This window comes from Puma concolor, chromosome A2 (assembly GCF_028749965.1).
Source record: "Puma concolor isolate L17-30 chromosome A2, mPumCon1.1.hap2, whole genome shotgun sequence".
Lineage (NCBI taxonomy): Eukaryota > Metazoa > Chordata > Mammalia > Carnivora > Felidae > Puma > Puma concolor.
Genome location: NC_141668.1, coordinates 109,017,489 through 109,033,761, shown reverse-complemented (window position 1 = coordinate 109,033,761; position 16,273 = coordinate 109,017,489). Strand labels below are relative to the sequence as shown.

Here is a 16,273-nt window from a genome sequence, read left to right as displayed (position 1 = left end):
GGGGTTAGCCAATGTGTGGGGTGACTGGAGGTGGTGGCCGCTTTCCCGCGCGTTCTCTGCGGGGCGTAGTCTCTGAGTTGCGTTCTGGGAGGAAGTGGCGGTGGGCGTCGCCCGCGCGCGCGCCTTCTCGCGATCCTGTGGCTCTCAGGGGCGTCCAAGCCCCGAGACTAGGGGAAGCGGTCGACCTTCTCAGGACGGGCCCCGCAGGGATGTTCCTGTCTTTTCCTTCTCCCGCGTCCGGCATCAGCCTTTGTCCCCTCGCCGCCCTCTCCGAAGCCGCAGGCGCCCTCTTCCCGGCGCTCCCGCCCGGGGTTCGTGCGTGCGCGCAGGGCAGGGACGTGGGGCAAGCGGAAGGGAGGGGGAGCGCCCGCACCGCCGGTCGGGACCCCACAGATTCCCGTGGGGGCTTCCTCATGAAGTCCGGGTGGTCCCGGTGCGGGCGGGGGTGGCGGAGAGGAGGGCACCCTGCAACCCCGAGTCCGGCTCCAGAGCAGGTTCCCGCCGCGCCCGGGCGCCCTCCCCGCGCCCCCGGCCCACCCCCAGCGCTCACCTGCAGACCCCGGTTCTCCCTGAGCCCTCGGTGACTCCCTTGCTCTCCGAGCTCAACTGAGATCTTGGCCGTTCCCCCACCCCCACCCCCACCCCCAGCGCTCACCTGCAGACCCTGGCCTTCCAACACGCCGGGGGGAACGGGGGGAACGCAAACTCGCGCAGCTCTGAGCGCTGGCTCGGGCGGTGCGGCCCGTGGGGACGCCTGACCCCGAGCCCTCGCTCCCTGGCTGCGTGGTCCGCACAGGGCACCGCGTATGCCCACGCCTGTGTGGTCATTAAATCTGCCCGCAAGAGTGCCCACCGCGCAGCGTTGGGGTGAGCGCTCATTCAGCAACCTAGGAGGAAGCGTCCTGTTCCTAGCACGGGGTCATGTCCGATACACGGTCACTTGGGTCACTTCTTTCCTTAACCGCCAGTTCATTCCGTCGCCCCTCGGCTCTCAAGTCCTTGATTCAGAGTGGAGGACAGTGCGGTTAGGGTGACAGACACTGGCGCTCATCACAAACAGTAGTGATCCGCCTCCCCATCTCTGCATCCTGTTTAGAGCTGGGAGAACTAGATGGAGATTGAGACCCACAGACAGAAGAAAATCAGGTGGGAACTTTACCGCATTTGTAAAAAGAAAACCTGCCTATTACCAATTTTATAAAGGACGTGTGTCAGCGAATCAAGTCTGGTTTCCAGTGAACCAGGGCTGCAGAGCGGGTGGCATGGGCTCACAAAGATCAGCCTAACCAGGGAACTGTAGGAATTAGCATCTACAAGTGATAAACTACCACACATGTCGGGTTATTCAACCTGCAGGATTTAACCTGGTCAGATAACAGTATATGGTTCTCAAAGTGTGGTCCCTACACAGCAGCATTGGGGTCCCCTGGAATTGTTGCAAGTGCAGGTTCTGATGCCCAACCCACACCCACTGAGTGGGAAACTGTGGGTGGGCCCATCAGGCCCCCCAGGGGATCTGTGTGCCCTACAGTTTGAGAATAAGCTTCACCCATAGTCACAGAGGCACCTTTGCATCAGCAGCTGAGTGTTGACTGGTCGCTGGTCAGCAGTCTTCTAGGGAATTGTGCTTGGCCAGAGGGAACAGCATGGCCCAGGGATCAGTGCTGTCGGGGCAGCCAATCACCAGCCACCAGTGGGTGTGGGGTAATGGTGCCCGGCTCTTTTGCCTTACTCTGACTCGACTCTGAAGAGCCTTTCATTCCAGAGTCTGCTGTGTGATTGACACTGACCCGCTTGAACTGCATTGCTGTTCAACATCGCCATTCTATTTAATGCTGCTTTCTTCATTTTCTCATACTAATGTCACCAGGAGCCACCCACAGTGAACCCCATGAAGGCAAATCCCCACGTCCAAGTCTGTTTCCTGGGACACCTGACTCCACACAATGGCTCTTCTTCGCAAAATTGTAATTTTTTGAGTCAACAATACATTTACACGGACAGGGTCCTCCTATACCAGACATCCATTTCCCCAATGTTGCCAGGGAAATGACCGTGTTTTAGCCTCTCGAGTAGAAAGCCTTCATGATTACATGATTACTACACAGATTCCAGGAGTTTTACCCGTGTGTTCAATCTTAAATTCACTTTAACATGGAGATACTCTCCAAAATATTATCAAGAAATCTTCTTTTGGCCACTCTTGGAAAGGACAGCCAAATTCTCCTGGGAAGGCCTGGGGTGTGGCCTTGGCGGGTGCTTGGCAAGGTCCACTGTGGGCTTAATGACCGTAAGAATGACTGTGCCCACAGCCCTGCTCTAGAATGTCCCCTCGATTCGATGTCAGGCCCTGGCCCTTGGCGGGTGGGTGAGAACAGCTTTTAGGGGAAGCAAGAGCTGGCTCCCGCCAAGTGTAGCCTCCAAAGGCTCACTGGCAGGTGCAGTGCAGAAACACAGCAGTGAGTTCCCCACAGACTTGTTTCATCCTGGGTCCCATCCACAAGAGAACACCTGAGCTGCCAGAGGGTTTGGCAGAGTGAAGCACGTACATCCAAAGCAAGTTTGTAGCACCCCCACCCCCAAAAGGTGTGGTGTCAGCTGGGCAGACAAATGAGACCCCTCCTGCCCTGATGAGTCACTAGCCTGAGTGATATCCCCAGCTGGGTTTTCATAGCCAGGGAATAGCAGCTGCCGCACTAGAACATTCCACATTGCTGACAGCAGCTCTCCTGGCCTTGGAGGACTGCCGTCTGCCTGTCTTCCTGAGAACCTAACGTGCGTTCTTCTTGCATTATTTATTCTTGAGGGTGGGGAGCCTGCCTTTGTATTCTGAACTGTGTGTGCATTCTAGGGACACAATGTATATATTCATCAAGGCTCACTCTGAGCTCCAAGCCAAAGCTTAAAGGTAGGAAGCAACTACCTTTGCTTCCTGTTGTTACGGTCGGGGAAACACTGTATGTCACAGAATCAAACACAAACACAAACAAACACACACACAAACAAACAAACAAAAAAAAAACAACAAAAAATTTTCATGTTCCTAAACTGTACAAGAGTCTCATAACATGAAATCAAAATCGAAGGGCAACTAGATCCCCCAGGGTGAGCATTCCTTCATTTAATGACTTACTTGGAAAGGCAAGTTGTTTGCCTGAAAGGAAATATGAAATGGATCAGAAATGCAGCAAACAATCTCTCCATTTATCAGAGTTCACGAAATAGAGACACTTTTCTCTCAACTTCAGAGGCTCAAAAGGTTTTGTTTTACCACCAGGGAGGATGCATTTGCCTGAGTCTGAATCAAGCCTAAAGTAATGAAACATTAGTTTTCAATTCCATTTCTGCATGGGGGCTGTTGGCTTGGTGGCACAACGTAATAATAATGTGTTAATTTAAATCCCAGTTAGTTGACATGTAGTGTAATAACGATTGCAGGAATAGAATGCAGTGATTCATCACTTACACAACACCCAGTGCTCATCCCAACAGGTGCACCTCACCCATCTAGCCTATCCCCCCCACCTCCCCCCAGCAACAGTTCTCTGTATTTAAGAGTCTCTTACTGTTTGTCTCCCTATCTGTTTTTATCTTATTTTTCCTTCCCTTCCCCTATGTTCATCTGTTTTGTATCTCAAATTCCACATACATAACATGAATTTTTTTTATCATTGAACACTTTTTTCAATATATACATAAATGTGGTAGGCACTTAACTGCTGAGATTTAAAAAAAATTAGGGCGCCTGGGAGGCTCAGTTGAGTGTCCAACATCAGCTCAGGTCATGATCTCACGGTTCAGGGGTTGGAGCCCCGCATTGGGCTCTGTGCTGACAGCGCAAAGCCTGCTTGGGATTCTCTCCCTTGCTCTCTGCCCCTCCCCTGCTTGCATGTGCTCTCTCTCCCCCTCTCTCTTTCTCTCTTTCAAAATAAATAAACTTTCAAAAAAGTTTTTAAATTATCAAGTTTTTTCAAAAGGTACTATATTCTTTAACAGTAGTGACCTTTAAGAAGTGGGTTTGGAGAAAGAGAGAACATTTCATTTCTGTTTCTTTCTTTTTTTTTTTTTTAATTTTTTTTTCAACGTTTTTATTTATTTTTGGGACAGAGAGAGACAGAGCATGAACGGGGGAGGGGCAGAGAGAGAGGGAGACACAGAATCGGAAACAGGCTCCAGGCTCCGAGCCATCAGCCCAGAGCCTGATGCGGGGCTCGAACTCACGGACCGCGAGATCATGACCTGGCTGAAGTCGGACGCTTAACCAACTGCGCCACCCAGGCGCCCCTCATTTCTGTTTCTTTACAGTGATTCTCCACTGTTCACATGTGTCAAACAGTATGAATTAATGTTTATAATAAAACAAAGTGTAAGAAAGTGTAGAGGTTATAACCACTAAAAAGATGCCCACAGATTAAGAGGCGCTTAGTAAACGGGCAAATGGCAGGGCAATTTTGAGGGTGGGACTGTCCAGGGGGGCTTCCTGGCAGTCTGGGGAGTAGGAAGGTAGGGAAGCCGGGAAAAGGCCCCAGTGAGGGCCAAGCCCTCTCCTACAACTTCAGTCCATCCTCCCCAGCTTCTGGCTTGTGGAGCAGCCCCGGGAATCCTGATGGACACCCAAGTAACAGACCACTGCCCTTTCTTACTTAACTTGGCTATTTCTTAGTTTGACACCTAGGATGCAAAAACCATAAAATAGCATAAACGGGCTATTTTCAAGTCCACTAGCTCGTCTCACTGGGTTGGTAGGAAGTACCTGTCTGGCCCCAGTCCACTCCTGCAGTGTGACTCTGGGCCCATTTGTGTCCCCGGCAGGGAAACCCGATTTTCACACAGGGTGCTGCGGATGCTCCTGGTTGAGTGGGGCTCAGCCTGATCCAAGACCACAGCATTTTATTTCTTGGCCACTGATACAAATGAACCAAATCGGCACCTTTCTCTTTTTAACTTTAGGGAAATATTTTAATTTTGTTCTGAGATACCATACCCTGAAGGCATTGGTGAGTGTGACCCGGCCCTTCTACGTCCGCCTGCCTTTCTGCAGGAGCCCTACGAAGTTCTGGAAGGCTCAGTGGAGCACGCGCGGGCTCCTGGCATGGGAGTGGGGCCTCAGCGAAGAGAACTGGTGTAGATGTGGACTCATTCCCGCCGCGGACTAGCCTAGAGGCCGTACCTGGGCCCGCTGAGGTGTACACCGATCACCGGCGAGGTCTACGCGAACTTTCCTCCTGCGTGGGGAATACGGCCTCCTGCGAGGAGTGAAGGCTGCTTTGGCTGATGTCTGGTTCCTAGCTGCGGAGACTGGGGCGCTCGGCCCCCAGGGGCGCCCCTCCATAGCCTCCGAAGCGGGAAGCGCGGGCGAGGAGCCTCGGCACCCGGTCCACCTGCCGGAGGCCCGGAGCAGGTGCGCTCGCGCCCTCCCAGAACCCAGGGCGCGAAGAGCGGCGCGGGAGGACGGGCGGAGTGGGTTCCCAGCGGCTCCCCGCCTCTGCCGCCCCCGCTGGGCTCTGGGGACAGGCGCCTGGGGATCTGAGGTAGAGCGGTTGGTCCCCGAGGAGGGAGGTGCTCCTGCGCCCCCGCGCGGCCTCGCGGCCTGGCCTCCGGAGAGCGGGGCACGGGACTTGGCTCCCCCACGTCTCCCGAAGCCCCCCAGTCTTCTGGCTGCCCGTCCGGGGGCGCCGCGGACCTTGTGCTCCGCAGCCGGTGCGCTAGCTTAGCGCGTGGGGCTCGCTGTCGGTCGAGCGCTAAGATTCCGGCTGCGGCCGCCAGGGGGCTTCTCTGGACACCAGACTGTCGCGGGGCCTCGAGTTTGTGTCCGATACTTGCCCAGGGCCACACTGTTAGTGTGTGACACAGGCAGGGACAGAAGCCAGCTCAGGGTTCCCGAAAAGCAGCTCGCGGGGCGGCGGCGGCACCTGCGCGCCCGCGGAGGCGCCCCCGAGGGGTCAGAGTGCGGCCTTGCACCTGCGGCAGCTCCTGGGAAGTGGCCTGGGACCCTGGCAAAGGCGGGGGACCCGGCCTCCCCGGGAAGGGCTGCAGACGCTGCGAGCGGGTGTGGGTGGAGCTGCGGGCAGTCGAGGCACAGGGTCACAGGGTAAAGCCAGTCTGGGACCTCCTCCGCCATCCTGGGTGTCTTTTGTTTTCCTGCAGCGGACATTCCCGGCCCTTCACCCACCTCTCTGTGCCCCGCGATACCGCAGGCCACTGGTTCCCATCCCCGACTCAGGAGGGTCCCTTGGGGCACTTACAGAGGTAGAGCAAAGCTCACAGAACACCACCTGCGTGTCCCCGAGACTCTGATGCAGGGGTCCCGGTTGGTGCCTGGGCATCAGTGCTCTGCTCCCCCAGCGGTTCTGTGGCTCGCGGGGCACGGCCAGGGACTCCAGTCCCAGGGACACTGTGTGGGTGGGTGCAGGGGCCATCTCGTGGCCGGGGCCTCTAACTCATCCGGACGAACCCGGGGCGCTGGGGGATGACACGCCCTGCTAGTCCCTTGACCCCATCCCTCACATCCAACAAGACGGCCATCGGGGTCAAGACCACTTCCCCGCCACACTGGTGCTCACCCGCCTCACCTTGTCACCCGCTGGCCTTTTCTCGAGGCGCCGCTGCTGGCAGCCGGTGGGATGTGTACTTTTACTTTTGCTTGGACAAGAATCCAACTTCTAATACCATGGGTATCAGCTGACCCAGGCCTCCCAGATAAAAGCTCCTGGGGGGGCCTCTGGTAAGTGTACAGGGGCTTCCTCAAAGGTTTAGGAAGCATGACTGGGATCTAGGGACTGAGCATTGGTCTTTTTCCTTTAAGGTGGGGTAAGGCTGCTCCCTGCCCCCCCCCACCTTCAGCTACGATGGACAGTGAGGTACACCTGGGAGCGGCTTCTGGCCACCACTGGAAGGGACAGGGCCCAGCAGCCGGTGGACTGGGAATCTGGTGGGGAAGCAAGTAGTAGCCTGTCTGGAATATGAACCAAATCGGAAACTAATCTGCAGCCTTGGCTTGCCACAGACTGCTGACCGAGGAGGGGGCCCCGCCGCCAACCCAGGGGCTCGGGCCTCCCCAGCCGCCTCCGGGATGCAAGCTGCACTGGCTTTTAGGTCATTTCGGGTGGCAATGCACCCGGTTCCAGACCCACTTATGAGCCCAAGGACGGTCAGTGGTCTTTCCCTCCCGGTCCCCACCTGATTCCTTAAATCAGACACCAGCACAAGACTGTCATTCACTTTTCTGCATACTTTATTTGTTACAAACATACAATTTTTAAATATAGACTGTAAAACTCCATTTGCAAAATCCGCTATTGTAAGGAGTGCACACCAGCAGTAAGGATTCTTACACTTTTTTTTCCTCTCTGCTTTTCTGTCAGTTTTGCTAGTTAGTGGTAAATACGGGACCCGCCTGTCACAGGCCTGCCGGAAGCTTCTGGCTGTGCTCTCGCTGCGCCTTTGTAGCAGCCCTGCTTGTCTGGAGACCGACTGGCACCGGAGTCGCCGGTCTCCAGGCAGTGAGCTCAGCAGCCCGTCTACTCTCTGCTTTTGAACGGTTTCCAGGAAGTGTGATTTCTGAACCGCACTGCGCTCCACGGGTTTGTCAGAATCGCCCGTGCAGCTGTTTGTTAAAGTGCATTCTTCTTTTGAAAAATAAGAGGAATAATCTTTACTCTTTAACCAAGGTACTTAAAAAAATGAACTTTTTGGTCTCTCAGCAGATATTCCCAAATTGATCCTAACGCTACAGATTTTAGTGTTCTATTTACAAATATTTATAGGGTTACAGGTGGAGGGGACCTTATAAAATTAAAGGTGCGGCTTCTCTTGAAGCAGAAATCAGTTCTACAAATCCATACACAGGAACACACACTTGGTGCACAACGCATAAGCATGTGGGTATTTACTCAGAGACCGGAGCCATCCCCCCAATAAAATACCTAGATGTCCGTCTAGATCAGGGAAGCTCCGTCTCTTGCTGTCAAGATTTGGTTTTAACTCATTTCAACAACTTCTGCAGATTCTCTACCGATAGGACATCAGTCCCAACTTTGGAGTGGAGACTCGGGTCTAAGGAAGCCCCTGGTGATCATGACTGGCAGTGAAGGTGCCTACAGAACGGACAGTGTGTTACCTGGAGACCTATCAGAAGACAAATGGACTTCTAGAAGTGATCCTAGAAAAACACTTGCATGAAGGAGCAAAAGGAAGAGTAAATCCCCACTAACTGTTCAAATGCACCGATATTCTTAGTTATTACTCAAATATTGATAATCACTGAAAAACAACCAAATAGACTCACCTGCGACCACAACGTGTAAAATACAGACTCTACAAGTAAGCTCTGTACTGACTTAACTTCAGTTTTTGGACTTTTGCTGCACCTATTAATTTCTAGAAATCCAGAGAGTTTTGGGATGTGAAGACAGGTGGGCTGGGAGGAAAGGGTGCGTGCCCCACATGAGCTGTTTACAATGAAATTGTAACCAATCCCTACAACACAAGTGTGCTTAGTGATACAGTCCTCTTTTTCAATTCTCTTGGGACCCTCCCTGCTGCTATGTCCACTACTTGCCATTCTGTTTCCAAACAGAGTTCTCTTGACCTCGCCTGATGTTACAACACACTGTGAGGCTGGGGATGGACAGCTGCCTATAGGAAACAAGGTCTAGTCTAACTGACTTTTCTTGAGTTAGCTGTTGAAGTTACTGAAGGCAGGAAAAAAAAGACAGGCTCGTGTCGCCTACAGTATACTCGTGCACAAGGAGCACGGATAGATCTACCACTCTCTCGGGATACGGTGGCCCCACAATTCATCACCCCTAAACACAGAACCAACCCTCCCCCTCATCCACATCAGCGGGCATGTTACATGTAGGGAATGACATCTGCTCCTAGACTCAAACCTTCATGCTAATCACAAGTACAGTCAGACCCTTTCAAAAAACCATTTGTCAGAATCACCTCTGGGGAAGGGGGGGGAATATTTTTTTTGCTTCAAATAAAGCTCTGCCCTCCTGTTATCAGAAGCCCCACCGAGCGGTGAAACTACCAATATGGTGTCTGCTGCCGTCTGAACCCAGCTTTCCCAGTCCCAGTCGGAATGTCTAATCTGAGGAAGGAGGAGGCAGATTTTCAAATGAAACCTAAGAGATGGGGGGTGAGCAAGCGTGATCACACTGATGGCACATTCCCTGTTTCATCAGGAAATACAGAATACATTCATAAAAGTCTTACTTGGATCAGAGAAACAAGTGTTAACTGGAAACCTCCAGAGTAGTAAGTCTTCATGGTACAAGTGGATTGTTTTTTTTGTTTTCCCCAAGTCCAATTTCCATACTGACAACTGGACCACAGTTAGCAAAATAACAGTAATGAAAACGTTTTAAGCCCAAGAGCTGGGAACAGTGACTTGAGTGAACTGAGATACAGGAAGGGAGCCCACCGTTCCCCGTTCCCGAGCTTGAGTTCTGGAAACTTCTGGGCACAGACTTGAAAATCAAGGAGTTTGCTTTTCTGGATTAACAACCGGGGACCTGACGCATGTCTGGAATTTCACACAGGGCCCTGACATGCACGATTTTAACTTTGTGTCTGTATTTTTCTTAAGGTAAACGTGGTTCTTTTTTTCTTTTCTTTTTTCTACAAACGATCTCCCCAGCCCACCCACACGCCCACCATCCAGTTTACTGAAGGGGGATGGTAACTGTTTAGGAAGACAACTAGCTGATTTACAGTACTCTAAAAGCAACCCTGGAAACTGATCATCTCATTCACTTACTAGAACTTCAGTGCTGTTGTTGACAGGAAAAAAAACAAAAAGTTACCTTAAGGCTTAAGGGAAAGTAACGTATTACCTCGTGAACGCAGCATTGTCTACTCTCCCGCGCATTGGAAGCTAGCAAAACGCATTCTGGATCAAGAATACAAACTTTCTAACATCAGCTAAGATTTTCACTCTTCTTACACAGAACAATATTCATAAGCAGATTATCTAAGGGAGCCTGAGAAACCGTGACCCACATCACACAAAGATCCCATGTATCTCATTATCAAAAAGTGCTTTAGCTTTGAGAAATATGTCGGGGTTCCAATGGAAATATACAATGTAAATCATCGACACTTTCTCAAGTGAAGTACAAAGTGGAAAAGGAGCGAAACGGGTGAGGTCTTACTCTCTGAGCAGGCCTCGTGCGTGGGACTCTTAGGGTGTATTAAATTAAAATTGTTTTAAGAGTTAACAGTGGGGTTTTCACACCACTATATATATTCTAAAACCTGAGATTGGACACCAAAGCAGTCAACTTTGTTACTTATCAGCGCAATTCTGATACTTCCTAAAAATAGAAGACAACTCAATTGAATTCATACCTCCAGGGTCAAAACCATGAACTTTCCCCAGTCAGAAAGGAGACGAACCGCAAGCGCATTCGCCACTAAGCGTGTTGCAGGCGGCCCCCTGGTAAAGGGACCACCTGCCCGCACGCAGAGTCACTTCTCCCCTTCCCTCTCACTGATCAAGGCCACGCTATTTGCAAATGAATATCTACTGAGAGATCAGTTGTGCATTGGACAAAGTACCGTCAACTGGGTTAAAAATGAAAACACAATTTACAGTGAAGAATACTCATGTGCACGGCTTACACACTCAAGCTTCTCCTCCAGCTCATCCACCTCAGAGCAAGGCAGACGCCAACGATTGGTTACCTTGCCACACCTTGCGTGGGTCACTACCCTCCAGTAGAGCCAGTCAAGGTCACGCGTAACAAAGCGTCCTCGGCAACCACGGTGCCTGCAGTGTGCAGCCGTTTTCACACCACTCAATATGAGGGCATTATTATAACCAGCCTCTTTTGCCCACAACCCTGCATTTTCGGATAAGACAGGATAATTGTTTTGTTTTGAGAAAACTGAAGCTCGCGTCTCTTAAAAGACCTGCGACTACCGCAGAACGACGGAGGGAACAGAGGCGGCGGGAGGCGATGGGCTGCCCGCACCCGAAGCTTCTCCATCGTTTTGCAGTAAAGTTATGGAAAGTGACTTGACAGGTGGCCGCGTGTGCGCCGCGGCCACAGTCCCTTATACCATCTACATGCCTCCCGCAGCAACATAGGGTGTCTGGGTTTTCCGTTTGGTTTCCACTTGGATTTGGGGTGCTGTGCCGATGGACATTGCGCCCTGGGCAGAGCGCGTGCACGGGGGCCTTTCTGTGCTGCCGAGGATGGCCGTCCTGCTTGAACGACAGCAGGGACGATAGAAACCAAAAGGGAGTCGTAGGATCTCGTCATAGACTTTTGCTCTCTTGATCCTGTGCCTAAAATTTGACTTCTCGCGTTTCTAACAGCAGTAGTTTGAGAAACGATTTAGCAATTGTCTGAAAGGGGATTTTAGTTCCCTGCTTCTCAGAAACAGGACTATTTGGAACATGTGATTCGCTGGGATGTTTGCCAAAGTTAAAAAAAATGAGCCCTAAAAATCACTGTTCGTAGGAGACGACGAAACACAAGATAAAAAAAAGTGGGTGTCTCCCCATCTGTAAGGCCATGTGGTGGCCAGAATCAACCAAGATTTTCCTTAATGAGCACGGTTTATGAACGAGTTCCAAAACAGCCTTTTCGGACCCACCGCACATCAAAGGAACGGCCTCCGTGCTTCTAGGCTTTCTACTGCCCCAGATCAGTGAGCGGAATGAGGGTCGGTGAAACGCCACAGCTAATCAACACCCTCCCTCCCGTAACCTTCCTGCAGGGAGGAGGGAGGCCCCGAGCCACCCCTGCAGGAGGAACCAACCTCTGAGATCAGCTAAGACTTAAAAACCCACCACTATGACATTTACCACTTAATCTTACATAGGCAGGTCAAAATTTTAATATAAATTACTTTTTCCAACACATAGCTTATGCATTCTTTGCTCCTGTTTTTGGAGGATTCTCAAATTGATATCTAAAGATTTACATATGATATATTACTGTTACATGGTCTAATGACTAAGAAAATTTCTCTGGTAACCAAAGCTGATGCCGTATATGGTAGTGCTCCTGGCATATAGTCTATATGCCTCAGACCACTTCCACATTCTTTCTATTCAGCTAATTATAGCTTAGTAGCCACTGGTGAAGGACTGCGAAGACCCTGTCGTTTCTACAGAATAGAAAGGCAAGGCTAGGACTGCAATTCAGCCGAACGAAAAGAAAAGACAACCCGCCCCTTAGAAAGGAGAGGCGCTGTACCCTTGCAGAACTGAACTGGCTCACTGCAGCTGGGCGACGGGAACCCTCGCGGAAGTGAGCAGACGCGTCGGTCTGCATGGGAATCGTACATGATTTGAAAAGGAAAAAGTCACAGCAATGAACTGAGAGCTGCAACCTTACTTTCCATCGCTGCCTTGAAGTCTGAAACCAAAACAGTTTCTGTAAACCTCATGCCAGCTTCTCGGCGCCCTTACCAAAACTATGCAGGGATTTGTTCTCCGCAGCAAAGAAATAAACACTCAAAACACATAGGTAAATACAGCAGGACATTATTGAAAACAGCTGCCTTATAGTACAAAATACAGTACAAGTATACGGATGTCATTAAAACATCAAAAATACTATTGCTCCCATACAATTTAGGAAACATTCTTTGCAACGGAGAAAGTTTTTTTTAAAAAAAGGAAAAGCTTTAAAAAAAATCTGTTTAAAAAGTCTACTGTGGATGATGAGAGTAGAGAAATAGTCTGAAAAGGGCACCATTGTTTGTGGCTCTTCCACTTTAAAAAAAAAAATCTAAGATCGACAGTATTCTGAATCAGTCTAATTTTTAAAAAAGCCTAATTTTATGTACAGTTCTTGCTCTCCCTCTCGGCCACAATGCGTGAAAACGACCTTTCTGTAGATCACTTATTTCCCAATAAATACAAAAAGATTGTATAGATTGAATAATACCAAAATAAGATAATAAAAAGGGTACGCAATAAATTAAAAGGCAGCTCAAATAAAGGGCAGGCATGCAGTTAAAAAAAAAATACTAAGATCGTGGAGGTGGGGGTTACCTGCCTCCCGGTTGAGAAGGTGTCGCACAGGAAGACCTACAAACTTTGGAAAGAACGTTAGCTCCCGTTCAATTCAAAGTCACCTAGATCTGTGACACTTCTAGAAATACCTTTTGATGGGGTGGGATTAACTTGATTAGTAAAAATCATTTTTACTGAAAATCCATTTAAAATATAGAAGAGGCGATCCTTGAAAACCCCAACTTTTATTCTTGGAAAACAGCTGGGTCAACTGGCCAAGGGCCAGTTTGTGGAAATTTCAAGATGGTATAAAAATGCTTCCAGGACATAGCGTTTTCACGTTCTTCATCCCCATGCAGATGGATTTCAGCTTCCGAAGGGCACACGGCTCGAATCACTCATCCATCATTTGCCAACTTCGATTGTGAGGTACTGAAACAATGGATCAAGTTCTTACAAATCTACTTTAAAAGAATAGATGATGCTGGAATTCTGGACCTGAGGATCTTTAGTGTTTGAGCAAATCCACAGATTCAACTGAAGGTAGATGAAGACTTCAGTTTTGGTTATCCCCAACTTTCCCGGGAGGACGTACATTCCATTAAAGCTCAGGCTCGTAGCCACACGGTTCCTTTTGCAGGGATCTTCAAGTTTTACGGTTTAAAATCCAGCCAACCAGTGGCCCAAACAGCCGAAGTAGCCATAATTCGCTGGCCTCGCACGGTGCAGCCACGGGCACCTGGCTCTCATTCACCCCTAAACCATCTCTGGGTAAGGACCTCGGTGTCTGCAGACCTGGAGTGGACTAAAGTGAGCGGCAGCCCATCCACTCCGTCCTCCTTGTGCTTGATGCCAGATTTCTTCCTGCGTCTGCCTCAGCAATCCCCAGTGTAAAACTGCTCTGATCTTCGGAGAAATTCTGCCAACTTTTAAAATCCTTTAGTAACAGATTCTAGTTGAAGGACTGACGTCTGACTCCATCTGCATCCAGAAAAACAATTCCGCAAAGAGACAGCCACTGGTCCAGGTTCCACACAAAGCCATTTTAGACAGAACCCAATGGGTTTCTACGTTCCCTGGTGGCTTCCTGATTTGCTCTTTTGCCCTGTCCATGATTATTTGGAGCCGCATTCCTTTGCGTGAAACCTGTACTCTCAGAATTGGATAAAGATAAAGGCCTCTCCCTTCTCAAGAATTCCATGAAGACCCAGATCCAATATGCTGATTTCAGTGAATGTGAAGGGATCGACACCATGACAGTGAGGTCTGGAGAGATGGTCAGGCCAAGACACCCAGGCGTGACACCAATTCAGCTGTCATCAACGGCCTGGGCATGTGAAGCTCTGACCCCTCCAGGGCTACCCTGGTAAGTTCAGAAACCTCAGATGGAAACAACAGAAGCCGAAACGATTTTGCTCAGGTTGTCCTCTTTTTGCAGATTGCTGTCAGCTCCTTGGAACTTTGCTGCTTTTAATTGTTCGCGACTGTTCTTTTGTGGTTATTTCTCTTAATTAACTGTATTATTTTTCATTGTGTGTTCTCCCGATGGGCCCCCCCCCGGCTCCGCCTCCACTGGCTCCCTGGGGATGAGCGGGAAAGGGGCTCTCTGGCCAAGGGGATGGTGGTGGGGCGGGGGGCCCATCGGGGAGGAAGTGCGCTTCGCGTCAGTCCTCGTCCACCTCCTCGCCCTCGGACTCGTCCCCGCCGCGTCGCTCGTACAGCTTGTCCCGCTGCCGCTCCTGGATCTCCTTCATCTCGTCCGCATACCGGCAAAAGGCGCCCCCGAACTTGCCCCAAGCCTTGAAGGGGACGGTGATGGCGTTGCGGTAGGACGGCTTCACCTCGCTCACACGCAGGAACACGCCGTACTTGTTGCAGCCCACGTCGAAGAAGAAGCGCTTGGAGTCCACCGTGATGGAGGTGCCCTCCGGGAGCTCGCCGTACAGGCCGCCGCCCGGACCCCCCGCGCCGCCGCCCGCGCCGCCCGCCAGCTCGTCGTCGTCGCCGCCGTAGTCGTCGATGAGCTTGGCCAGCGCGTCCCGGAACTCGATGAGGCCCTGCGCGGGTAGCGCTATGGTCTGGCCGCTCTGCAGGCCTCCAGGCCCGGGGCCGCCGCCGCCGCGGTTGACCGTCTGGCGGATGCGCAGGAAGCGGCCGCGCTGGTTCTCCTTGAGGTCCAGGTAGTACTTGCGGTTCTCGCGCACCAGGAACTCGCTCTTGAGCGCGCGCCGCGGTCCGCCGCCCTCCTCGGCGCCCGCCGCCGCCGCCGCCACCTGCTCGGGGCTGCTGGGGCCCAGCTGCGCGTAGTGCTCGATGAAGTCGCCCAGGTAGTCGCGGAACTCGGCGGCCACCGCCATAGACAGCGTGAGGCGGCTCTTGGAGCCTCCCGCGCCCACCTCGGCGATCTTGAGGAAGCGGCCCTTGGCGTTCTGCTTCACGTCCAAGTAGAAGCGCTTGTTCTGGATGTCCAGCCGCTTTGAGGCCAGCTCCTGCGTCTCCTGCTCGCCGCCGCGGGCCGCAGGCTGGAAGCCGCCGGGCCCGCCGCCGCGTTCGCTGCCGCTGTCGCCGTCCGCCATCTTCTCGGCCGCCGCCGCCGCCGCGCCTCGGCCGCCGCCGCCGCCCGCCGCGCTCGCGCCCGCCCTCCGCCCTGCGGCTCGCTCTCCCGGGCCCCCAGCCTCGCCCGCCGGCCGCTCACGCGCTCCCGCCGCTCATCGCCGGCCGCCGCCGCCGCCCCCCATCGCCCCGCGCTCCGCCCAGCCACTTCCGCCCGGCTCCCGCCAGCTTCCGGCGCGCGCCCCCTGACGCCACCCGCCCCCGCCCACACGTCCTCGCGGCCGGAAGCGCCGCGCCCGCAGCGGCGGGGCGCGAGGCAGTGACGTAGCGGCGCACGGCGTACGGTGCACTGGGAAGGGGAGGACATCCTGGGTTGGGGAGGGCGCGGGAGGCCGCGGGCGGAGGTGTTGTGCACCCGTTTTGTGGTCGCGTGTCTCAGGGGTGCTTCAGTGCCGCGGTTTTGATTGTTATTACTTTTAAAGGTAGAGGAAGTAAAGAACATGGCGGGGGGGCGGGGTGCGGGAATGCCCGGCCATCCGTACTCAGAACAAAGCCCCCCTGGTGGTGTTGCTGGGCAACGGCCAGGGAGTGGCAGGCGCTCGCATCACGTGGGCGCGCGGTGTTGTCATCCTGCCGCTGCCAGGGCGGAAGGGGAGCGGAATTGAGGATCGGTCCCTGCCGGCCCCCCGGGCTCGTTGCCTGGGGCGCGGGTGTCCCCGGGCTGCGGCGGGCCGGGCGCGG

At 52.6% G+C, this 16,273-nt stretch overlaps 1 protein-coding gene across 1 annotated transcript; it reads right to left on the bottom strand.

The window, feature by feature from the left end:
* Positions 1 to 7,216: 7,216 nt before the first annotated feature.
* PURB (purine rich element binding protein B) lies at positions 7,217 to 15,735 on the bottom strand. The gene has a single exon (XM_086697166.1). It carries the CDS (start codon positions 15,553 to 15,555, stop codon positions 14,644 to 14,646), a length of 912 nt encoding a protein of 303 aa, XP_086553292.1. The 5' UTR covers positions 15,556 to 15,735; the 3' UTR covers positions 7,217 to 14,643.
* Between the last annotated feature and the right edge of the window lie 538 nt (positions 15,736 to 16,273).